Source organism: Dipteris shenzhenensis, chromosome 18 (assembly GCF_047967505.1).
Source record: "Dipteris shenzhenensis isolate YYH24624 ecotype China chromosome 18, Dip_SZ_1.0, whole genome shotgun sequence".
Classification (NCBI taxonomy): domain Eukaryota; kingdom Viridiplantae; phylum Streptophyta; class Polypodiopsida; order Gleicheniales; family Dipteridaceae; genus Dipteris; species Dipteris shenzhenensis.
In genome coordinates this window covers 214,699-240,031 of record NC_141613.1, presented here as the reverse complement: position 1 = coordinate 240,031, position 25,333 = coordinate 214,699, and the positions used below count along the sequence as shown (strand labels likewise).

Here is a 25,333-nt window from a genome sequence, read left to right as displayed (position 1 = left end):
AGCACTTGCCACTACCCTTTTATTTTATAAGGGATTAGAAGAGGAAGAGGAGGATGTTGAGGGAGGAACGGTGCTCGATGGACTTGCTCCGTTTTGAGCTGCGCAGAATGCATGCCACACATGTGGCAACCACGTCGAGTTGCATGTTGCGATCCAATGACGTTGTGCTTTTGAACGAAATGGACCTGTCCATAGCGCCACCAAGATGTTGGAGTGAGAAAACTTGGAAAGGTAGAGGCATGGCGAGGAAGTTCGGGATCCAAATTGTTAGTGTGCGTGTGCGTGCAATAGCCATCCTCATGAGTTGCAACTATAGTCGATTTGCTCATTAGTGGTTTGTATTGTGGTCGCAAGAGACCATGAGAGGCTAGCAAGGATGAACCTTGTCGCAGAAAGCACGGAGACTCACATACTTTGAAGCATGGAAAGTGGGGCGCGGACTCACGTATATTTTTTATAAAATGTTATGAGCAAGTAAAAGGGGGGCCCGATGAACGTATAAGTACAGGGATTCGGGAAATTTTGCCTTTATAGAATACGGGCTTGTAGTGTGATACTCGTAATAACGCAGTGCGCACTGCGCACCTGCAGGACTGGCATAGTAGCGTGCCTATGCATTGAAGTCTTTCTCGTATCACATATAGCAAAATATAAGTGTATAACATAAGCAATAGAAATTATTAGAATGCTAAATCGCTGACGCCTGCACATGTTGGTGGAAAAAGCGAATGCAGAGCGAGGCGGTGTGGCCTGAGGCCCAGGCCAGGGCCAGGATCCATGATCCATGACCCATTCATTCATCATCGTCATCATCATGCTGCTGTGTGGGTGCGTGCCAGCGTCATGTCTTCCTTTTTTACGTGGGTAGGTTTGCAAAGCATTATTAGGGAGAGAAGCCTTTTCGGGTTTGGCGGGGCCGCAGGGGAGGGCGACTGGGAACGACAGTTGCTGGAATAATCAAAGTGAGATATTCAACAACAGAGAGGAGGAAGTAAAAGTGGGTGAGAAGGACAGGGACAGGAAGGAGACATATAGCGTGAATCGAGCCATCCATCAACTAACTAACCAGCCAACCAAGCACCCTGTCACGACTTAGGCACGACCCTCCTCCGAGTCCTTCGCTCTCCTCACGAGTTCGCACATCAAAGAATCGGGAACCAGCCGCCCTCGTCCTTGCCTCATTTCACGTGTAATTATAATATCCGGTACTGTAGAGTGTGATGATGCCGCATCCCTTTGAAGATGAGAGTCCACCCCCCGCCTCGAATCTCTCGACAACAAGGTTGAGAGAGTGGGCAGTAGGGAGTGGGCACGGGGATGCTTTTACTCACTCTTGAGAGGCTAGAGCAACTGGAGTCTGGACTCGGTGGCCAACTGGCTGTTCTCCAGGTTGCAAGACTTTATAATTGGGTCTAGACACTTACTCTCTCTCTCTGCCCCCCTCCTCCCCCACGTAACTCTATTACCAATTCCATTCTCAAATCATGATGATCACCGCACTCAATGTTGCTTCGTATCTTCTTCCAACGGTCACTCCACGCGAATCTCTGTTCTCCGGTCCTTCTCCTCTCAAGACAAAGCTATACTTGCTTCCAATCACGCGAAAACCACAACTCACTCGCTCTCCACCTTTCTTTTGTTTTGTGCCAGCAGCCCAGGTCCTCATGTCGCCTCTTTACTAGAGCGTTCGGCCGCAGCGAAGCACAAAGCTTAGCAGCAATACTATTGAAGGATTCTATTGTGATCTTGATCTTTTTTCCTCACATGCGCTCACACATGCACACTGTCCGCAATGGTTTGTAAGTCAACGAGTTTAACGATACAAATGAAGAAGCCTCCCTTGAATGCACAGCCTTCATTGAGGCAACGGAGATACATTGCATCGGATCGGCCGTAAATGCGTTGCTTTTTGCCTACTGAAAACTCTTTGTAAGGAGCTTCCCAGTTGTATCTTGTGCATGTAAAGGCGATTGCAACGCGACATGGAGGCAGACGGCTTCCAACGCAAAGGACAAGCATGGTATTCTTCCTATGTGTTCTGCACTTTTCTTTACGTAAGTAGGCCATGTTCGTTGTGCTTTCGAGCCTGCGAGGCTGCTTCCTCTGGAATATATTGCGGTCTCCCAGAGCCGAATATCCAGTTCTTGTGCATTTCTAGAAAAAAAGGAACTTGTTTGATTCATTTGTATTCCTCTTAAAACCATCTTTCTAATTGCAAATTCCAATCTCATCTGCCTTCCTTTGTTACAGGGATTTCATTGGTCAGACTTTAACGTTTTCAACTTTGTTTGTCAACCTATTTTTTGACCTTGAGGTGTGAGCCCTAATAACGTCTACGCTTAAATTTCACAGGTTCTGCACCACAGGGCTTCCAAGTGACATCACAATTGAAGTGGGAGAAATGCTATTTCATCTCCATAAGGTTCAAAATTTCCCCGTTGAGTGGAGCTCCACAGTTCTGAAGATTGCCTTAGAATTTTGCTGAACGCTGAATATAACTTATTGGGTTGCTAAGGCATGTAATATCAACATTGGGTTTCTATTTGAGGCCTTGTGAGTACAAATCCTGTCTTTCTTTTGCAGTTTCCTCTGATATCAAGAAGTGGCATGATCACAAGGCTGGTGGCAGAGGCTACTGACGATGATGAGGAACGCTGCTTGATTGAACTTCGAGACATTCCTGGGGGTGCAGAAGCCTTTGAGCTTGCAGCCAAATTTTGTTATGGAGTTAATGTGGAACTGACAGCTGCAAACATTGCAGCTTTGCGATGTGCGGCAGAGTACTTGCAGATGACAGAAGAGTACGGAGAAACAAATCTCATATCAAAAACAGAGAAATTTCTACACCAGGTTGTAGTCCGAAGTTGGAGAGACTCTGTTAGGGCACTCCAAAGCTGCGAAGCACTATTGCCTCAGGCAGAACAGCTCCAAATAGTAAAAATTTGTGTGGATTCTCTAGCCATGAAGGCTTGCACTGATCCAAGCTTATTTGGATGGCCAATCATGGAGCATGGTACAGCACAAAGTCCAGGGGGAAGTGTACTGTGGAACGGTATCAGCACAGGTGCTAGGATTCGGAATCCCAGCTCTGATTGGTGGTATGAAGATATCGCTCATCTTAACATACATCTGTACCAGTTGGTCATCAATGCCATGGAGGCAAGAGGGGTACGGAGTGAAAGCATTGCTGGAGCTCTGATGCACTATGCAAAAAAGTCTGTTCCTGGTCTTAACAGGAGGCAAAGCGGACGAGAAGGTATTTCTCGTGTCAATAATACTTCTTTATCAATTGTTCCATCGGAGGGTGAGCAAAGGGCCTTACTGGAGACCATTGAGGGTCTTCTACCATCCCAAAAGGGGGCTGCATCTACCCAGTTTCTTCTAGCGTCACTGCGAACTGCAATGATTTTGAATGCAAGTCGTGACTGCAAGAATAATTTGGAAAGAAGGATTGGAGCACAGCTAGAGCAGGCAGCACTAGATGATCTTCTTATTCCCAATTATTCATATACATCAGAGACACTTTATGACATAGATTGTATTCGGCGGATCTTGGATCATTTCCTTGTTTTTGAGCAGACACATGAAGCAGAAAGTCCGCATTCATTTGATCTCATAGGGTCACCATCTCTCAGTCCAATGGTGGCAGTTGCAAAGCTTATGGATGGCTATCTAGCAGAAGTTGCCCCTGATGTGAATCTGAAACCTGCAAAGTTCCAATCCTTAGCAGAGGCCCTTCCAGAATATGCACGGGTCACAGATGATGGACTCTATAGAGCCATTGATATTTACTTAAAGGTATACTCCACGACTTGTATTTTACTCTACGTGTGTTGGGGAGAGAGAGAGAGAGAGAGAAATTAAAAATGCTTTATTAATTTTTCCGGGAGAGAGGAGATGCAGCTGTACCAAGGGCCCAAGAGAGTCTTCCTCATGCTCCATTCCATCTTTCCATATACAATTTGCCTAGCAACTCCATGGGATGGGTTAGCATCTCCTTCAATCCTCCAAACAAGGTGCTTGCTGTAACTCAAAAAACAGCAGTCTAAACTTGCAGTAGATGCTACAGTGATAATTTCTCACCTTGAACTACGTGACGATGTCGATCATCATAACTTGATGCCTATTCTCATTGTCAACTTTCACACACAAATACTCACTTGAAATCATGCGCATCTGCGCAAACTTGATTGTGAGTAGAAGAAGGCTGAATCTGCTGCTCTTCACCTAGTCTCACTGAATGCTTGCTGGTTTTGTGCTGTAGATAGCCAATTGGGACTGGTCCTTCAGGGTTGAAGACAAAAAGCAACCAAACAGTTTATTGTCTATTGTTTATTGTTTATTATTGGTCTGAAACTGGTGGTTCTTTGCCCGAAAGGTGAAAGGAAAAGAGAAAGGGAGGAAAATATGAGGCTTGGCTGCCCCATGCCATGTAGCTCAAGATGAATGATGTAACGTAGGCAAAAACATTTGTAGTGTTTTTATAAGAGCATTATTGTCATGTGCATCATTACCACATAGATGAATTGTGGGGCATGCTATGTGTTTGAATGTAATTTTTTAACATTTGAAACGTTGGAGAGTTTTTTGGAGGCCCATATGCCTATGCCACATGGCCACTATCTGGCCACCATTAAACAACTCACTAGCCATTGCCATCCCTCAATTTGCTAACTGGTGGTTCTTTGCCCGAAAGGTGAAAGAAAAAGAGAAAGGGAGGAAAATATGAGGCTTGGCTGCCCCATGCCATGTAGCGCAAGATGAATGATGTAACGTAGGCAAAAACATTTGTAGTGTTTTTATAAGAACATTATTGTCATGTGCATCATTACTACATAGATGAATTGTGGGGCATGCTATGTGTTTGCATGTAATTTTTTAACGTTTTGAAACGTTGGAGAGTTTTTTGGAGGCCCATATGCCTATGCCACATGGTCAGTATCTAGCCACCATTAAACAACTCACTAGCCATTGCCATCCCTCAATTTGCTAACTGAATTGCAGGCTATACATTCCTCTTGTTGCTATATATAGATGACATGGTCCTATTTGCAAAGGATGAACCTGGACTATAGAGACACTTGGATGCTTTACCCGAATTCTGCAGATTTTCCAGCATGCAAGTGAACACTGCAAAGACCAAGGTTACGATCATTGGGAAAAGACACATGCAACCCACTTTCACATTTGAGTGAGAGGACTTGGAAGTGGTACACTCCTACTAGTACATGGGTGTAGAATTCACACACAACTACAAATAGAACATGTGCATGGAGAGAAGAATCCTAGGGGGAATGAAGGCAACTTTTCAACCTGCAAAGCAAATGCAAAAGGTTCCACATCTAGAATTGGGGAATGCAGAAACATCTATACAATACACTAGTGTAGACCAGCATTCTTTATGGATGCCTGGCCTAGGCTCCAAGGCTTGCTGAGAGGCTTATGGAAGAATGTGGAGAGTAAAATAAAGGTTTCCAATCGAAGAGATGGGAATCAAGGTTCAAACTCCCTACTACTAGTTGAAACTGGCATGCTACCACTTGAAGGGGAAGCCCTATGCCAATCTGCTGGGACGGCTTGGGCTATGCTAGGATGCAGGCGTGCATCTGCGACTCGATCCAGGATCAAACCTTGCACTAGGGAACTAGACTTGCTCCCATTGGCCTCTTTGAAGATTGAACCTCTTGGCCCCCTTTATAGACTTGTGTCCAATGCGCCAAAAAGAGCGGAGACCTCTATTTGGTTGGCACCCTTGCCACTCAACCCGAAAATCAAGCCTGCATAGCCCTAAGCCTCCCCAGGCTATCTGAGCTAGTCTTATGTACCCCAGTACACATCAGATACCAATCCGTGCACATGACATACTTCCCCTCCTCTAAGAACTCACTCCTGAGTTCGTAAGAAAACCTGGGAATGTCCTCTGGAGGTTAGGTAATGTCTCCCATGTTGCATCCTCCTCAACACGATCCTTCCACTTGATCTTTATTTTGTGATAGTTCTATTCCTGATATGTCTTTCACCAAATTCAAGAATACTCTTAGGTTCGTGTGGAATAAAAGTCAAATCAGTAACTTCTATTATTTCTTGAGGAGAAACACGCTGATCATCAGCACCTAGTAACTCTTTCAGTCTAGTGATATGAAAAATTGGATTACTTTAACATTAGGAGGAAATTCTAGTCTATATGCAATCGGTCCAATTCTTTTAAGTATACCATTGTTCCGACAGAGTACTCTCTAGGTGAACGATGTCTATTAGCATGAAATCTATCCTGATCCTAGGCACTTCTAATAGACTCTGAAACGAACAATTTCTAATCTCTCTGGTTTTCGTTGATTCTGATTAGCTCACAGGCACTGGCATCAGTATTTCCTCCGAGCCAATCTCATGGATCGCGTGCTCACACAAGATACGTAACTTTTTTTTATCCTTCATGCCTATCCACAAGCCCACAACTCCCTAGATGGTTCCCTCTGCCACATGTCATCATTTTAGACCTTTAACTTGGTACACCATTTACCCCTCTCTTGGGGCACAATCGAAACATTTGCCCCTTGGCATTATTACACATTTAGGTGCACCTAGGCCTTAGCACTCAGAACCACCTAGTCGATGCCAATACACCCTCACCTAGGACCTTGGCAGTTACTTCCCTTGACCATTTTATTTACGCACATAAAATATTACAGAAGTCGGTCATCTAATGGAAAATGCCCACTGATCTTTCCGAGGTCATGCTATCTCGGCTAGAGCATAACATTCCTTTCCTATTCAAGCATCAACGTCCTCGATGATGAAATTTGGGAACACTTTCCGTAACTGGTATATGGATTCCCAGGTAGCTTCCGATAGAGGTAAACCATGCCATGCAACCAACACCGTGGGTATCTTCCGATTGCTCACTTGCATTGCTCCTCGGTCTAGGATTCTTGTTGGTTTGCGTCTTGCATTATCCTCTATCTCCTGAAACAAAACCACACCTTCGATTAGTGAGTCACTATTATGCAAATATTTCTTTAAACGAGAAACATGAAACACTGGGTGCACCTTACACCTCGGTGGTAATTCTAATTTATAGGCTACCTTGCCTATTCTTTTTAGAATTAACCATGGCCCACACTATCGAGGTGATAACTTAGCACACTCTCCTGCAGTCAAAGACTTAGAGTGCGAAGGAACTCTGAGAAAAACTTTTTCTCCTTCCTTAAATTCTCTAGTGGACCGGTTTTCATCCGCATACACCTTAGCTCTATCCATAGCTTGGCGGATGTTAGCTCTCGCAAGTGCTAGCATCTCCTGCATCTGAACCACAAAGTTCACGGCACTAGGCACTTTTTGAGGTACTCCAACTATAGTTGGATTTGCTGGTCTATAACCATAGTTCAGCTCAAACGGACTGAACCCTGTAGAGGAATGTTTTCTATCATTGTAGGTAAACTCCAACAATGGCACCACTTGTCCCATGTATGTTGCCTCAATGACACATATGCTCTAAGCATATCCTCTAAAATCTGGTTGATTCTTTCTGTCTGACCATCCGTTTCTGGATGATCCCCACTACTCATTCCCAACTCAGTCCTTAGTGTCTCAAATACCGCAGTCCAAAAATGATCGGTAAATTTGACATCTCCGTCTGACACTATTGGATCTGGTTAATCCGTGCAGACGAAATATATGTCTAATAAACAAATCCGCCACTTGTAGGGCACTAACAGATTCTCTAGTTGGAATGAAGTGAGCCATCTTGGTAAGACGATCAACCACCACAAGGATAGAATCATATCCACCTTGTGTCGTAGGCAATCCTACAATAAAGTCCATGGAAATGCTCTTCCACTTACTTAATGGTATCTCCAAGGGCTGTAAAAGGCCGGGTGGCTTCACCTGCTCGGCCTTACTTACCTGACACGAAAAACAACGTGTCACATATTCATGAATATGCTTTTTCATCTTTGGCCAAAAGAAATCTCGCCTCACGAGATCATATGTCTTCTTGACTCTTGGATGTCCCGCACACGGGCTATCATGGCACTGTCGAATGACTCTCTGCCTGAGATCATTCTGATTAGGTACTACTACCTTGCCATTTCTTTTCAGCATACCATCTCTTATGGCATATCTTGCATAAGTTTGGCCTTTTCTGGATGCCAGGTCATCCTTTTCGTTTTCCCTGGGTTTTAACACATGAGCCATAGGCCATAGACTCTGGACAAACTCGTCCACCTTTTGAGTTTCTCTAATCTCGGCCATTAGAGCACTCTCTAACACCGTGAAACTCAAAAGGTGGACGAGTTTGTCCACAAGGATAGAATCATATCCACCTTGTGTCGTATGCAGTCCTACAATAAAGTCCATGGAAATGCTCTTCCACTTACTTAATGGTATCTCCAAGGGCTGTAAAAGGTCGGGTGGCTTCACCCGCTCGGCCTTACTTACTTGACACGAAAAACAACGTGTCACATATTCATGAATATGCTTTTTCATCTTTGGCCAAAAGAAATCTCGCTTCATGAGATCATATGTCTTCTCGACTCCTGGATGTCCCGCACACAGGCTATCATGGCACTGTCGAATGACTCTCTGCCTGAGATCATTCTGATTAGGTACTACTACCTTGCCATTTCTTTTCAGCATACCATCTCTTATGGCATATCTTGAGTTTGGCCTTTTTTGGATGCCAGGTCATCCTTTTCGTTTTCCCCGGGTTTTAACACATGAGCCATAGGCCATAGACTCTGGACAAACTCGTCCACCTTTTGAGTTTCTCTAATCTCGGCCATTAGAGCACTCTCTAACATCGTGAAACTTAAAAGGTGGACGAGTTTGTCCACAAGGATAGAATCATATCCACCTTGTGTCGTAGGCAGTCCTACAATAAAGTCCACGGAAATGCTCTTCCACTTACTTAATGGTATCTCCAAGGGCTGTAAAAGGCCGGGTGGCTTCACCCGCTCGGCCTTACTTACTTGACACGAAAAACAACGTCACATATTCATGAATATGCTTTTTTGGATGCCAGGTCATCCTTTTCGTTTTCCTCGGGTTTTAACACATGAGCCATAGGCCATAGACTCTGGACAAACTCGTCCACCTTTTGAGTTTCTCTAATCTCGGCCATTAGAGCACTCTCTAACACCGTGAAACTTAAAAGGTGGACGAGTTTGTCCACAAGGATAGAATCATATCCACCTTGTGTCGTAGGCAGTCCTATAATAAAGTCCATGGAAATGCTCTTCCACTTACTTAATGGTATCTCCAAGGGCTGTAAAAGGCCGGGTGGCTTCACTCGCTCGGCCTTACTTACTTGACACGAAAAACGACGTGTCACATATTCATGAATATGCTTTTTCATCTTTGGTCAAAAGAAATCTCGCTTCACGAGATCATGTCTTCTCGACTCCTGGATGCCACGCACACGGGCTATCATGGCACTGTCGAATGACTCTCTGCCTGAGATCATTCTGATTAGGTACTACTACCTTGCCATTTCTTTTCAGCATACAATCTCTTATGGCATATCTTGCATAAGTTTGGCCTTTTCTGCATGCCAGGTCATCCTTTTCGTTTTCCCCGGGTTTTAACACATGAGCCATAGGTCATAGACTCTGGACAAACTCGTCCACCTTTTGAGTTTTTCTAATCTCGGCCATTAGAGCACTCTCTAATACCGTGAAACTCATATTATGCATAATGCATGACAACGCATCAACAACCTTATTATCCTTCCCTCTTCGGTACCGAATCATCAAATTAAACTCTTGCGTGAGTTTTGCCCACCTAGCTTGGCGGCCTCTCAAGTCAGGTTGTTTACAAAAATGTTTCAGATTATCATGATCAACATCCACATAAAACTCTGATCCATACAAATAATGTCGCCATGTTTTCAAAGCATGGACAACAGCATACAACTCTAATTCATGAGTTGGCCAATTCCTTTGAGAGGGAGAAAGCTTCTTGCTTTCAAAGGCTACTAGCCTTCCCTCTTGGAGGAGAACTGCTCCTACCGCAATGCCACTTGCATCAATTTCCAGGAACAACGGTTTCTGGGGATCAACTATTTTTAATACCGGTCCTGTGACCACAGCTTGTTTTATGGTGTTAAAAATTTCTTGTTGATTTTCCATATAAAAGGTACTTTATCTGAGGTGAGATTAGTCAATGGCGATACTATTTCGGAATATCCTTTGATATGCCTTCGATAAAATTGGACAAATCCCAAGAATGATCGCAAAGCAGTCAGACTCTGAGGGATTGGCCAAGTCAGTATCGCAGCCACTTTCTTTGGATCCATTTCCACCCCCTCTGGAGTAATTATGAATCCTAAGTATTCAAGTCTAACCATACACAGTATAGTTTTCTTCTTATTTACATAAAGACTGGTTTCCTCAAAGTACTGAACACTATTCTTAAGTGTTCACGATGCTTAGTAATACTTTTACTGAATACTAGAATATCATCAATAAAGTGTACTACAAACTTTCCGATATACGGACGTAGTAAATCGTTCATAAGCATGACGAATGTAGCTGGAGCATTGGTAAGTCCAAAGGGCATTACCAAAAATTCATAATGACCAAACTTGCTTCTAAAAGCGGTTTTATGCACATCCTCGGCTCTAATGCAGATCTGATGGTAGCCACACTTACGATCTATCTTACTGAAAATTACGGCCCCATGTAATGCATCTAGCAAATCATCGATCCGAGCCATCGGATACCTGTGCTTAATAGTGATATTATTCAATGCTCTGTAATCTACACAGAGACGAAAAGTATCATCTTTCTTCCTCTTTAATATCACTGGCGAAGCAAAAGGTGAAAAACTAGGTTGAATCTGCCCCAGCTTGAGGTATTCTTCCAGTTGTCTTCGCCCCTCAGCTTCTTCTGTAAAGCTTAATCTATAGGGAGGTCTATTTACAGGTTCTGCCCCTGGGATAAGCTCAATTTTATGTTGAACATTCCGCTCTGGAGGTAACCCATAAGGTAACTCATCCCTAAAACAATCAGAGAACTTCTCTGATATCTCTTTAGCCAACTCGGCCATTTCCCCATCTTGGGTAGCCTCAGTGCTAGTCGACGCATCATCAATTGACTCTACCGATGCTATACACAGACACAGAAACTCTTTCGGAGTCTTCCGAATTTCCATGGCTGAAATCAATGGTCCTCGAGGTAAATCCTTTTCACCTCACAAAACATATCCTACCCCGTTCATCTTGAACTGGTAAATGTGCTTTTTCCAATCAATGGCTGGATTTTTCCAAAAATGCCAAGCCATGCCTAGGTTAAAGTCCAGCTTCTCAACATAGTCTTGAATTCGAAGTTCCAACTGCGTAACCGTCTGGTCCCATACTTTAGTTGCACTTCCGTCCACCATCCTGACCGTATAAGCATAGTCAGACGGACTAGTTTTCAACTTGAGCCTCTTAATAATCTTCGAGTTAATTACATTGTGCGTTGACGCTGAGTCAAACAACACAATCACATCACGATTGGCTACTTGCCCTTTCATTTTAATCAACTTGGGCTCATCGAAAACCGCATCCTGACCGTATAAGCATAGTCAGACGGACTAGTTTTCAACTTGAGCCTCTTAATAAGCTTCGAGTTAATTACATTGTGCGTTGACGTTGAGTCAAATAACACAATCACATCACGATTGGCTACTTGCCCTTTCATTTTAATCAACTCGGGCTCATCGAAAACCGCATACCCTGTTGCTGCGGGCTTTGAAAGGATGTTATCAGGTGCACCGCTTACTAACTTAGTAACAAACACACTTAACAACACAGGTACTAACCTTCGAGAAGGTCCCGCCAATTGCATGTGCATATGTTCCACATTGTGACTCTCCTGCATTTCCGCGTCGCATTCAGATATTATCATGTTGGCCATGCAACGGTCTTTATTTAGTGGACAGTTCGAGTTAATTACATTGTGCGTTGACGCTGAGTCAAACAACACAATCACATCACGATTGGCTACTTGCCCTTTCATTTTAATCAACTCAGGCTCATCGAAAGCCGCATCCTGACCGTATAAGCATAGTCAGATGGACTAGTTTTTAACTTGAGCCTCTTAATAAGCTTCGAGTTAATTACATTGTGCGTTGACGCTGAGTCAAACAACACAATCACATCACGATTGGCTACTTGCCCTTTCATTTTAATCAACTTGGGCTCATCGAAAACCGCATACCCCGTTGCTACGGGCTTTGAAAGGATGTTATCAGGTGCACCGCTTACTAACTTAGTAACAAACACACTTAAGAACACATGTACTAACCTTCGAGAAGGTCCCGCCAATTGCATGTGCATATGTTCCACATTGGGACTCTCCTGCATTTCCGCGTCGCATTCAGATATTATCATGTTGGCCATGCGACGGTCTTTATTTAGTGGACAATCTTTCTACTGATGTCGCTGAAGGCAGCCGAAGCACAATCCTTCTTTTCTAGCTTTCTGCTTTTGCTTAGGGGTTAACGAGGACTTTGACCAAGCCTGGGCTGCCATTTGAGTTACTTTCCTTTTCACCCCAACGGTGGTACTTGTCTTTGCTGGTCCCTCAACCGGCTTCACCTGCTTGGTTTGGCCACTTGGCTGCGAGACACTTGTCTTTGAAGTCCATTTCCTCTGAAATCCCCCTTTTCTCGGGTACTCATGCTGAGTCCTTGCCTGCACAAACCCACTAGGTCTGCCTCTGGCATCCTCATAGTTCAGGGCTACTGCAATAGATTCATCTAATGTAGTCACATATTTAGCCCGAACTTCCATTTTAATCTTGTTGTTCAGTCCATAGATATAGTCTTTCAACTGAACCGACATAGGAAGAGGGTTTGTTATTTTCATAACACATTCCCTGAATTTGTCAGTGGACTCTGTCACTGACAAATTCCTCTGACGAACGTTTCTATAACCATCCCAAGCTTGGGACTCTTCGTCGGGTGGAAGAAAGTGTTTCTTGAATTCAGCTTTAAACCCTTCCCAGGTGGTAGGGGCAACTTGATCTTTCTGTTGCTTAATCCACCATCTATCCGTTGCCTCAATAAACAGGTGAGTGGTCTTGCAGATTTTCTTTAGATCAGATCTAATTTCACAAATGGCGAAGGCTTCTTCCCACTTGTGTAACCAAACCTCGATCACATCAGAACTGCGCTTGGTCATCCGACCAGCGTACTTCTCCGGTCTATAGTTGGCAATATTAGGTACCTTGACCTTCGCACGTTTTAATGAGTGTATACTGGGCTCTGGCTCTGCTGGAGCTTTGCCCTTTTCATTTCTAGATGGTCAAGCCGACAAGGCTTGCACCATCTCCCTAATTTCATTTTGACCAGCGTTCACTTGAAGCTGCTGGTTCATGATCTGCTGTAAAGCATCTTCTAGTATAGAAATCCTACCCACCAGAGTAGGTGTTGTGTGATGGGACACTTGTCGTGTAGACTGCGCTCTAGATTCGCCAGGATTTACCTTGGAATCTTGTCCCTCTGCCTCCATTCTTTCAAAAGGGAAAATAGAAAATTTTTTTTTTTTCAACTTCTTTCCGTACGTCAAAACCCCAAAAGTATATTACACTTCGAATTCCCCTTTTGCTGTACAGGAGTAAATAGACTGCAAGCTGAAAATTTGTATAAAAGGGAAAAAAAAGATGCTCCCTGGATGTTCCACGTAGTGCATATGTCCCGAACTTTCTTCTTCTGCCCAAGCCTTTGCAAGTCTCTAGATTTCTGCAAAACTCTGTCTTTCTGACAGGAAATTAACTGACAGCAGATAAGTGGAAACTGGTGACCAAAAACCTCTTTTTTTTTTCATTTTTTTTTCCACAGTAATTGGATGGATAACTGTCTGGTTACACTAACTGGACCAACTGGCTCTGGTTTGGTGAACAGATTGGTAGGCTTGTTCACGCGTATGGCTTCGAGCTAGGCAACGGCCAGCCTCGAGTGATTACACCTGTCGATCAATTTTTTCAATGCAGCCCAACGTTGACGATCCCTTATGAACCAGAAAAAAGGGGATCATTTATCGCGTTGAAGGACCTCCAATCTACAAAGCTTGCAAAGATGTACGTGGTGACAGATCGCAGAGCGGGCTTCTTGACGTGAGGACCTGGCTTCTCGCGTCGGGACTGCTTGAAGAGCGGAAATCAGCGCTTCCTTCGTCGATGAGGCCACTGATACGCTTGACACCGCCAACACCTCGCTCACGGGCTATATCGCTGTCCGTGCATCGTCCATCGCTACGCCTGATTTACCAAAGTTCAAAAGGGTGCACTTGCTCCAAAACTTGTTTCCTCATTTTGCAAAACCATAGCCTTGCATTTCCTTACACAGATGAAGTTCCGAATGTGGCCAGTAGAGTAAGAGCTTAAGCTTCTAGCATCAACCACCAGCATGCGAGGCTTGTCCATCAAATAGTTGAAGGTGCGCCATGCCATCACAGCTCATCGTCAGCCTACCCCGCTGTTTTCCCCCTCGTCAAACCTCTCTCCACGAAGTAATCCTCCGTCTGCGCTTCTTTCGTCCAGCCTGAATGCTCACCTGCTCTGATACCAAATGAAACGAACAATTTCTAATCTTTCTGGTTTTTGTTGATTTTGATTAGCTCACATGCGCTGGCATCAGTATTTCCTCCCAGCGAATCTCATGGATCACATGCTCACACAAGATACGTAACTTTTTTTTATCCTTCATGCCTATCCACAAGCCCACAACTCCCTAGATGGTTCCCTCTGCCACATGTCATCATTTTAGACCTTTAACTTGGTACACCATTTACCCCTCTCTTGGGGCACAATTAAAACATTTGCCCCTTGGCATTATTACACATTTAGGTGCACCTAGGCCTTAGCACTCAGAACCACCTAGTCGATGCCAATACATCCTCACCTAGGACCTTGGCAGTTACTTCCCTTGACCATTTTATTTACGCACATAAAATATTACAGAAGTCGGTCATCTAAGGGAAAATGCCCACCGATCTTTCCGAGGTCATGCTATCTTGGCTTGAGCATAACAGACTCCTTGGCAAACTACAACATTTCTTGCATGTCTTGCAAGAATATCCTTGAAGCATCATTGTTTATTCCCTTGAACTAAACCATAATTGGTGACTTAGGTTAAAACCCATACATAAGCATAAAAGGACTATAACTTGTACTGGAATGCTTTGCACTGTTGTAAGCAAATTCTATCATGGGGACCCATGAAGACTGTCGCTTAGAAACATATGCACGAAGCATATCTTCAAGCAACTGGTTAACCTTTTTTGTACTGCCATAGGATTGTGCATGATCTGAGGAACTCATACTTAGAGTAGTTTCCAACTTCTAAAAAACAAGTCTAAAAGTTACTTGTCAGACCATCAACTATGGCCTAAATGGAGTCATGATCCTTGCGCATTCTAGGCAAACCCATAATAAAGTCCATGGAAATACTTTCCCATTTATTACTTGGGATTTGCAATGGTTGTAATAAACCCACACTTCTAAGACGTTTGGCCTTAGTAACCTGACAAACATGGCAACCTACTACATAGCTTTCAATAAATGCACGCATCTTAGGCCAATAAAAGGTATGTTTCACAAGAGACCTCTAGAGTCCTATGGATGCCTGGATGTCCTGTACTAGGAGCATTATGGCACTCCTAGAGAATCTTGGAATGCAGATCCGAGACATCTTTTCATTTCGGAATAGTAAACCATTCCTAATTATCACTGACCTCTCAACACTTGTACCGTAGGTGGCACAATCCTTGAGTTCTGGTCAATGATGGAGCTTCCATCCTGGACCTTCTTCCAATAAGAACTGAAATGACTATCAGTTGCGCAGAGCCCTCTCAAGGATTGAAATAGATATGAGGATGTTTCTGTAAATGACATAGCATTTACGAACATGACCCAACTTAAGGCATTTGCCACACTATAGTTGTGCAGAGTCCTCTTAAGGATTGAAATAGATGTGAGGATGTTTCTGTAAATGACATAGCATTTACGAACATGACCCAACTTGAGGCATTTGCCACACTATTCAAGGAAGGCATTTGCCACACTATTCAAGGAACCCTTGTGATAACATATCTCAAAATCAAAGGCTTGGGTTATTCTACCCATCTAGCTATTCTTCGTCGCACACATACTTTATTGACTGATGATTAGTCAATACGAGAAACTTTGAGTCATACAAGTAGTGTCTCCAAACCTTTAGAGCATACAGTACTACATACGGTTCTTTTTGTAGTGTGGGCCAAGGATATCGAGTGTCATCTAGCTTTTTACTTTCAAAAGCTACATGTTTGCCCTCTTGGAATAAAGCTGCCCCAATCGCAAAGTCACTCACATGGGCCTTTAAAACATAAGGCCGGGTAGGATCTGGCAATGCAAGAGCAAGTGCTTCCCTGATAGTTTGTTTCAAGGTCTCAATAGCATTGTTCATTTCCCCGTTTCAAGATATAGGTTGATTAGACTTGCGTCCACGACCTCTCAACATGTTGGTCAAGGGTATTGTGATGCTAGAGTAATCATGTATGGACTTTCTTAGAAAGACCGTAAATCCGAGGAAAGAACGAAGTTGTTTCATTGTCTGAGGTATGGGCCATTCCAAAATCTTTTGAATGCGATCTAGATCAATGCTGATACCTTCTGAAGAAATCTTGTGCCCCAAGTAAATAATCTCCTTCATAAAGAAGTTACATTTACTCATCTTGGCATATAGCTTATGCTGTCTTATTAGAACTAAGACAATCCTGAGGTATCCAATGTGATCCCCTAATGATCGGCTATATATCAAGATGTCATCTAAGAACACAACAATGAATTTGCCCAAATAATGTTGGAACAAATTGTTCGTCATATGTTGGAAGGTAGCAGGAGCATTGGTCAACCCAAGAGGTAGTACGAGAAATTTGTAGTGACCATACCTAGTACGAAAAGCGGTTTTATCTGTGTGCTTTGCATAGATACAGATTTGGTGGTGACCTGTACGTAAATCACTTCACTTCACTTCAGCCAACTGGTCTATCCAATCATCTAGCGAGGAAGAGGATATTTACTTTTAATTGTCACTTTATTTAACCATTTGTAATCCACGAACCATCTTTCTTGTCTTAAAAGGGCAGGGGCACCCCAGGGTGATTTACTTGGGTGGATATAACCCATGTTTAGATAATCTTGAAGCTATGAAGCTAACTCATCCTCCTCAAGTTGGCTTATCCTATAGGGTGGAATGCCAATAGGTTGAGCCCCAAGTACTAAATCTATGTGTGGGTATGTGGATTTATATGTGTGAGAGCATATTTTTATACTATGGTCTACACCCATTGTTGGGCACTGATGACGTTAGTGGGGATGTCATAGTATAGCTAGTCCCTGCTATACGTGATGGAGTTTATGGTTTTCAACCTTATGAGTGACTATCATGAGATTGAAATTGCACTATGTTGTGTTTCTAGAGGATGATTTTGGGAATGTTCTTGGATTCATCTAGGTATATGAGTCCCAGGTACTAAATCTATGCGATGATCTACTATCCTTTCTAGGGGTAAATCTTCCGGTAGTTGAGCAGGGAATACATCAAGGAAATCATCTAACAATGTTCTCAATTCTTGGTGTTCAAACGCACTTAAATCATTTTTATTATTAACGAAAACAACAAATGTGGAAAACGGAATCAAAACACACTGATACACATACACATCATAATGAGAAGTGGTTAATGTATTCCGAAGCTGCATTGCAGATACAATAGGTCTCTGAGAAGAGGGAATATCATCACATTTAAGATAAACTTGGGTGCCCTTATCCAAAAAGAGAGTGCATATTCTTTCCATCCGATCCGAATATCATGGGTTTTAAACCACTCGATTCCGAGCAACAAGTCCACATGTTCCAAGTGCATAACATAGCACGTAAGAGTATCGGTGTAGTCTTGAAATCGCATAGAAACTTTGTTGACCTTGTGATCCCAAAATTGCTTCCCAGTTGGAAGCCGCACCTGAAGAGGATGTGAACTCTTTGGTCTCTCACTTCTCCATAAGCTTGGAAAAGGTCACGGGGGCCAAATAACAAATGATTAAAAGTGCAATTACATGAAAGTGGGCAAGTAATGACATTCACAAAAATACCTGTCATTGATGCTTGGTTAGCTCCCTGTGTGTGGCCCCACTCCTCTAAAACAACGTCCTTCTTTCTTTAGCTTGAGGGTGCCTAAGAAACGAGCTATCATTCTTTGTCTGAGTCAAGTTCTTCCTTGGGGCGTTGTCAGCTGACTTTGACTCCCTTGTTCCAGAAGTTGACTGGAAGAACTTTCTATTGTTCTTTCCACTCATATCAGAAGTAGTGGTTCCCTTTGCGCTGGCCATTGTATCATCATATATGCACACGTAATTCATTGCCTGTGTGTGGCCCCGCTCCTCACAAATAAAACAACGTCCTTCTTTCTTTAGCTTGAGGGTGCGTAAGAAACGAGCTACCATACTTTGTCTGAGTCAAGTTCTTCCTTGGGGCGCTGTTAGTTGACTTTGACTCCCTTGTTCCAGAAGTTGACCGGAAGAACTTTCTGTTGTTCTTCCCACTCATATCAGAAGTAGTGGTTCCCTTTGTGCTGGCCATTATACGTATCATCATATATGCACACGTAATTCATGGCCTCTTGCAAAGTGGTGCATTTATTGTTCTTGATCTGGAGTTTATAGGAATGAGGCAATCCACCCACAAAGAATATGAGTAAAGTCACATGGTCCATATTTGTAGCTCTACTTTGCAAGTCACGAAACTTTTAGAGATAACTTCAAAGGTTAAATTCTGCTTGGACATATTGAGGGCCTTAAGCTTGCCTATGAAGTCGTAGTCCTCCTCTTTCTTCAGAAATTATTTCTTGAAGACCTCTTTAAATTCGTTACAGCTGGGGGGCTTCATCTGCAGCTCCTTCCCCAGAGTTGGAATATGGGCCAACCCCCTTGTGGGTGTGGAAATTCATGAAGATTCTCATGCGCTCAGTACACGGGTATTAGTGGAATGGGATTAATCCCATAATCAATATTGTATGCTTGAGATTCTTGTATATATGGGCTGAATTGAAGACCTCCAGAGTTATCCCTCCCGGGATTTTTTGGGAGGTTGTGAAGGAAGAGCGTGGCTAGGAGGGAGGGGATTGGGACCCCCTACACTCGGTGCTATTCAACACGTGGCAGCCATGGAGAGGCTGCCCTATAGTGGTATCAAAGCAATAACTGGCAAGAGCGTGGCTAGGAGGTAGGGGATTGGGACCCCCTACACTCAGCCCTATTCAACACGTGGCAGCCATGTAGAGGCTTCCCTACAGTGGTATCAGAGCAATAACTGGTCTTGGATTGTGGTGGCTATCGCGCAACATACACATGGCAGCTTCTGTAGTCTGGTGTCTGGTCCGTCGCTGAAGTGGCGATCTGTGCGGACTATGGCGATGGACTGAATTGTGCTGTAGAGGTGTCGTGATTTGTGACGGTGGGCATTCAGTGTGACTTATTTCCTGCAGCGGCCGCCTGCACAAGCGGTTGTCTCAAGTTTGTCTGTTGTTTGGTGTAAACGTGGACTTTGAATGCACTTTGGGAGGTCTTTGATTTGACCTACCTCGTGCAGTTTGCCCTACGTCACGCTTGGTTGTTTAAATTGGCCTTTGCTTTGGTCAATGATTGCTTAAAGGTGCTAGGTCCACGGGGGGTGTTGGAATATGGGCCGACCCCTTGTGCGTGTGGAAATTCATGAAGGGTCTCATACGCTCAATACACGTGTACTAGTGGAATGGGATTGATCCCATAATCAATATTGTATGCTTGAGGTTCTTGTATATATGGGTTGAATTCAAGACCTCCAGAGTTATCCAACCTGGGATTTTTTGGGAGGCTCTGGAGGAAGAGCGTGGCTAGGAGGTAGGGGATTGGGACCCCCTACACTCGGCGCTATTCAATAGGTGGCAGCCATGCAGAGGCTGCCTACAAGAGTAATGCTTTTCTAGATCAATACCTGCTGCAAGTTGCATCTTCTTTTCATCAGGATAAGGGTGAAACTTGAAGTGTACTTGCCACTTGTGCAACCAAGTGTCGACCACTTCCTTGGTCCTGGATTTGTGATCTCTAGGATAGGGATTTGGTGTAATATTCGGACCCAACACTGAAGTCAAAGCATCCATATGACTTAGTGCTTGGACGGTGCTGGTCAAAAAGACTGAATCCCTTGGAGTTGCTGTGCCAACTTCGTATGATTCGAATTAACCAGATTGTGAACTTTTCGGGCTTTCTTCGTAACCAGATCGTCATAGAGACCTGGTCATCCCCTCCTTGAAAATCCATGTCTTGCTCCCCTTCAGGAAGGTTGGGATTATTCACATCAGCCATAAGGATATGATGGCAGAGAAAAGGAGGGCGGAGGCTATATGCCAAAGAGAGAGCAGTCTGGTGATGAAATTCGGTGCTGAAATCAAGTTTCCAGCAGCTGAAAACTAGCTGCTGCTACAGGGAGAAGAGGCTACAATTTGACGAAGCTGTCACAGGAGAAGGCTATGGAGTGGCAGCAACCGGGGCTGGTAGACGGAAATCCTGCGAGTACAATCGTGCTCCTTCCGTATCTGGTGCTAGGAGCTGGAGGAGGGAGAAAGAATCCTTATATGGCTGGGCTAAACCTTGGCTTTTGGAAAGCAAAGCTTTTCAAAAGCCAACCCAAAGAGCTTTCCAAAAAACACCCTACAAACTTGGAGCGCTTTTTCTACTATGCTTTCTTTTTTAAAGTTCCTGGGCCTGTCTAGCAGCAATCACACTTCACCTTCCTCCCTGTTCTTGCAATGCCAGCTCCCATCCCTCATGCATGTGGTTCGCTGCTGTCCCGAGCCTGTCCCCTCAGATTCGCAACTAGCCTATTGCTTCCATAAATCAGCTCTACGCAGTCCGGTATCCCACTTAAACCACAAAACCCTGGCTGAAATCTGTCGCTCTTTGCTTCTTCAGCGAATCCTTCTGGGCTCTCCCTACTTCCAGCAAATCTTCCTGAGCTCTCTTCACTACATCTCTCTATCCTAACCCAGACGAGCTATAATTCTAATTGACGAAATTATGAGCTCTTGCAGGGTATTACATGAAATTTTGCATTTGAGGCTTACATGGAGGAATTCTCGTCCACACCTTCCTGCTATAGAGATCCATACCTCAGGAGTTGGCTCTGATACCAACTGACATGACCCCAACACTCCTGAGATCCTTGACTTGCAAGCAAATACAAGAACACTAGAAACATGAGGAATTTGAGCAGGCTGCTCACCTCTCAACCATGACATCTACGAGACATGATCCTGAATCATGAGATGTCCCATCCGAGCCACGAGCTCAGCTACTGGCACGAATTGCCAACCAGATCCCTCCTAGCCTGGTGGCCCATACCACTAGGTGACGCCTATAGGCCTTGGATCTACTGTTGGGCCTTGGGCTACTCTAGGATGCAGGTGTGCGTCCGTGACTCGATCCAGGGTCAGACCTTGCACTAGGGAACTAGACTTGCTCCCATCGGCCTCTCTGAAGATTGAACCTCTGGGCTCCCTTTATAGACTTGGGCCCAATGTGCCAAAAATAGCGGAGACCTCTATCTGGTTCGTACCCTTGCCACTCAGGCCGAGAATCAAGCCTGCCTGGCCCTAAGCCTCCCCAGGCTACCTAAGGTCTTGTGTACTCCAGTGCACATTAGATACCAAGCCATGCACATGACACTAGATTACATCAAGGAGGTATTGGCACATCCTATTTGACCAGCCACCAAAGAGGATACACGACTACATCAAGGAGGTATTGTTACATTGTAGTAAAGTTTCGGACCTACCTAGCACATGTGCTCATAAGCATGCTCAAGGACACAAGCACATGAACGATGATTGGATATTTTTAGAGCTGCAATCTATAATTTTTTCATGGACTCAGCATTGTCCTATAGATCTTGTTGGTTCTCCAACATACATTAATAATATCATATCATATCATATTAGAAAGCCATTGAAGGCCTGAAGGCGCATGTGTGAGGAAGAGGGAGTACACAGTTACAGAAGGATCTCTGCCCTCTTAGCATTGTCCTATAGATCTTGTTGGTTCTCCAACATACATTAATAATATCATATCATATCATATTAGAAAGCCATTGAAGGCCTGAAGGCATGTGTGAGGAAGAGGGAGTACAAAGTTACTGAAGGATCTCTGCCCTATTTCGGTGTTCAGTTGGAGCCCATCTTGTGTAGCATGTGGAGGGGTATTTTGGCTGTCCTGTAGAAGCTCCACAGCACATCAGGGAAAAATATGAAATAAAGATGGACACGTACAAACTTGCCCATCCTTTTTGACCAGCCATTTGAAGAGTATAGGAGCTTACATCAAGGAGATATTGCCACATCGCAATAAAGTCTTGGACCTTGCACACACGCTCGCAAGCATGCTCAAGGACACAAACATACGTCATCGGATATTTTTAGAGCTGTAGCATGTAATTTTTTCATGAACTCAGCTTTGTCATATTAGAAAGCCAGTGAAGCCTTGAAGGCATGCTCAGTTGGTGTCCATCTTGTGCAGCACTTTTGGTTGTAGTGGAGCAATATCGTGGCTGACTAGTAGAAGCTTGACATTGTACATGCCCATGTCCATTGTGGATTAGGGTTAGGAATATATTTGCAATATATTTGCTGCCTACATTGTTATGTGTTTCTCCAGGCTGTCTGGTCTTTTATCTACATGTGTCATTCTAATTGCTAGCCAATCTATGGGAACCTTTTGTTGTAGGGGTTTAGCTGTTGGAAGAGCCTCGATCATTCTGACAATCTTAGCATGTGGATGGGTAGGTCATTTTATTGTAACGGCATAAGTAGATGTAAGATCATGTTAGTGGGGATGATTGATCTCCCAAACTACATGGGGTCTTTTTTTGTGAGAAACGAGGAAGTGGATTTGCTGAGTACTTCTTCAAGACTGTCTGTGTTGTGTCTCTTGAGTGCTAGGCGATCCATGGGGCTTTAGCTGCTACAAGGACCGTGGTCATTCTGACAGAAGAAAGTTTAGGATCGACGTGCGACTTCCATGGCCATACTCTTTTACATGGAGAGTTTAGATTTCATGTTGATGAATCCAGACAGGCTAGATGTAATTTTGGGGAAAGAATGGTTGCATAAGCAGATGTCCAAATGGATTGCCAGAGGCATAGATTAACTTTTCTCAAAGAGGGTGTAACCTATGTCTTAGAGGGTGATTTTGATGCTCCATCCTATACCTGTACACTGGTTGAAAGGTATTAATCTGCAAATTCTGAGAATGACATGTATTAGTGTATATATTGTAATTGTACATCTGAAGTGAATAATGTGCGTGAATCTTCTTGGAAGCATAAGAACTTGCAGAATTTTATTAAAACAAAATTTAAGGATCTCTTTCCATCTGAGCTGTTGATATCGCAACATCTATTGCCACAAACATCTAACACAATTCATGCACATGAGAGCACGGTCCCTTCAAAACACAATGCAATATATCATGTTCTTTGGTATCCCACATATTAACAGAACTTACATTACTGATATATTGATGACCTTTTGTTCCTCCTTTTATTTCAGTTTGTCTATTCTTTGAACTTCCACATTCTTGCTTGCGACCTTGCATTTCTTTCATTTACTGATGGCATCATACTAAAACTCTTTTTCTTGCTTTCATGAAAGCATATGCCAGACATCTATGTTACCAAAAATTTTCCCAACATAATTGAAATAAATCTTAGTTCATTTCCTATCCATGCATGCACATGGGAGGTTGTCTTTTATCAAGTAATCTTTATGCATCCTCATGCATTGCTACTGGTCGCCTGAGCTACCTCTTACACTTGCTGTTGTCACTTTTTCAACGTTCTGATATCTCATACATCTTCTTTTGCAAGGATTCTTCAAACTCTTGTTTAAAGTGTTAAGATATCTCATAATAAATCAAATCTTCTCTCTCTCTGTCCAGTTTCCTCATTCCCTTGCTAGAGAGAGAGAGAGAGAGAGAGAATAGAATAGAATAGAATGTTGTATTATCGTCCTCTGGGGGCCGAAAAACGATCCATGGGACCTTAAAAAAATTTGGACCATTTCTCGATTAGAGAGAGAGAGAGAGAGAGAGAGAGAGAGGAAGCTTATCGCTCTCCTTCATGTTTCAGGCTCATTCCTGGCTGACAGAGCAAGACCGTGAAACAGTCAGCAGCATCATGGACTGTCAGAAGCTCTCTCTAGAGGCTTGCACTCATGCAGCCCAAAATGACCGCTTGCCACTCCGTGTTGTAGTTCAAGTTCTATTCTTCGAGCAGCTACAGCTCCGTTCTGCAATATCAGGTTCTTTCTTTACAACTGACAGCACTGATTTGGTGCGTCATTCACGTCCAAATCTTACAGTAGCTTCAGCAAGCTCGCTTGTGGCAGCTGATGTGTGGGGGAGAGGTATAAGAGATGGTCAGGTACATAAGGCTGACATGGATAACATGAGAATACGAGTTTCTGAGCTTGAAAATGAATGCTCCAGCATGAGACTAGAAATCCAGAGATTGAGAAAGTCAAAAGGTTTGTCAGGATCATGGAATACAATTTCCAGAAAGCTTGGGTGTAAGAACACACTCAAGGTGTGTGACTCCCATGAAAAATCTGTTATTAATGATTTGGATTCAGTCGGTGAAAGGGGACACAAACAGCAAAATACCAGGAGAGAACGACATCATCGTAACAGATAGTTTTTCTGAGATTGAGGGTAGGGTGTCGTCTTTTTCAAGAGAGCAGCTTCTAATTGAACTATACTATTTATCAATTTAAAATCCAGTAAATGGAATATTTATAAAATACTATTTTTGTCGTGGAAAGAACAGACCCAGATTTACCTTAGATAAACATTTTTGAAGCCAGGTCGTGATCCCTGTAAAATTGGCACCTGGAAAGTGAGTGATTCTTCATGAAGGCACATGGCAGACTAAACCACCCGAATGTCATTTTCAATGTATTAATCATTATGTAGGAGATAGCTGAGCTGCTAAAACATGGAGTACCTGTAAGTTATCTCATTTCCTGGTAAATGGCTTGAGAATTCTGTTGAAGAGAAGAGCACATTAGACGTCCTGGATTACTTTTGTAAACCAATAGATCAAAGGTCCTGCAGTTGCCTGCATTGATCTTCTATGAAAACTTCTCTTCTTCTGCTTTCTATGTCCAAAGCAAGGTTTGTGCATACTTTTTCAAAGCTAAAATCTGTAGTTTGAAAGCTGATGATAATTTAATCTTTGTATGGCTTGTGAACATAATGGTATAAGCTTGCCTGACTGTAAGACTT

At 43.5% G+C, this 25,333-nt stretch overlaps 1 protein-coding gene across 2 annotated transcripts; it reads left to right on the top strand.

Annotated features, from left to right (window-relative positions):
• The first annotated feature begins 1,249 nt into the window (after positions 1 to 1,249).
• Positions 1,250 to 25,079, top strand: LOC147890674 (BTB/POZ domain-containing protein At1g30440-like). Of its 2 annotated transcripts, XM_087389327.1 has the most exons (5): positions 1,250 to 1,410; positions 1,654 to 2,020; positions 2,353 to 2,422; positions 2,584 to 3,798; positions 24,180 to 25,079. In XM_087389327.1, exons 2-5 carry the CDS (start codon positions 1,983 to 1,985, stop codon positions 24,741 to 24,743), a joined length of 1,887 nt encoding a protein of 628 aa, XP_087245453.1. In that variant the 5' UTR covers positions 1,250 to 1,410; positions 1,654 to 1,982; the 3' UTR covers positions 24,744 to 25,079. The 2 variants fall into 2 exon arrangements, with proteins under 2 accessions (XP_087245453.1, XP_087245452.1); XM_087389326.1 differs by having other exon boundaries at positions 1,250 to 2,020.
• The last annotated feature ends 254 nt before the right edge of the window (positions 25,080 to 25,333 follow it).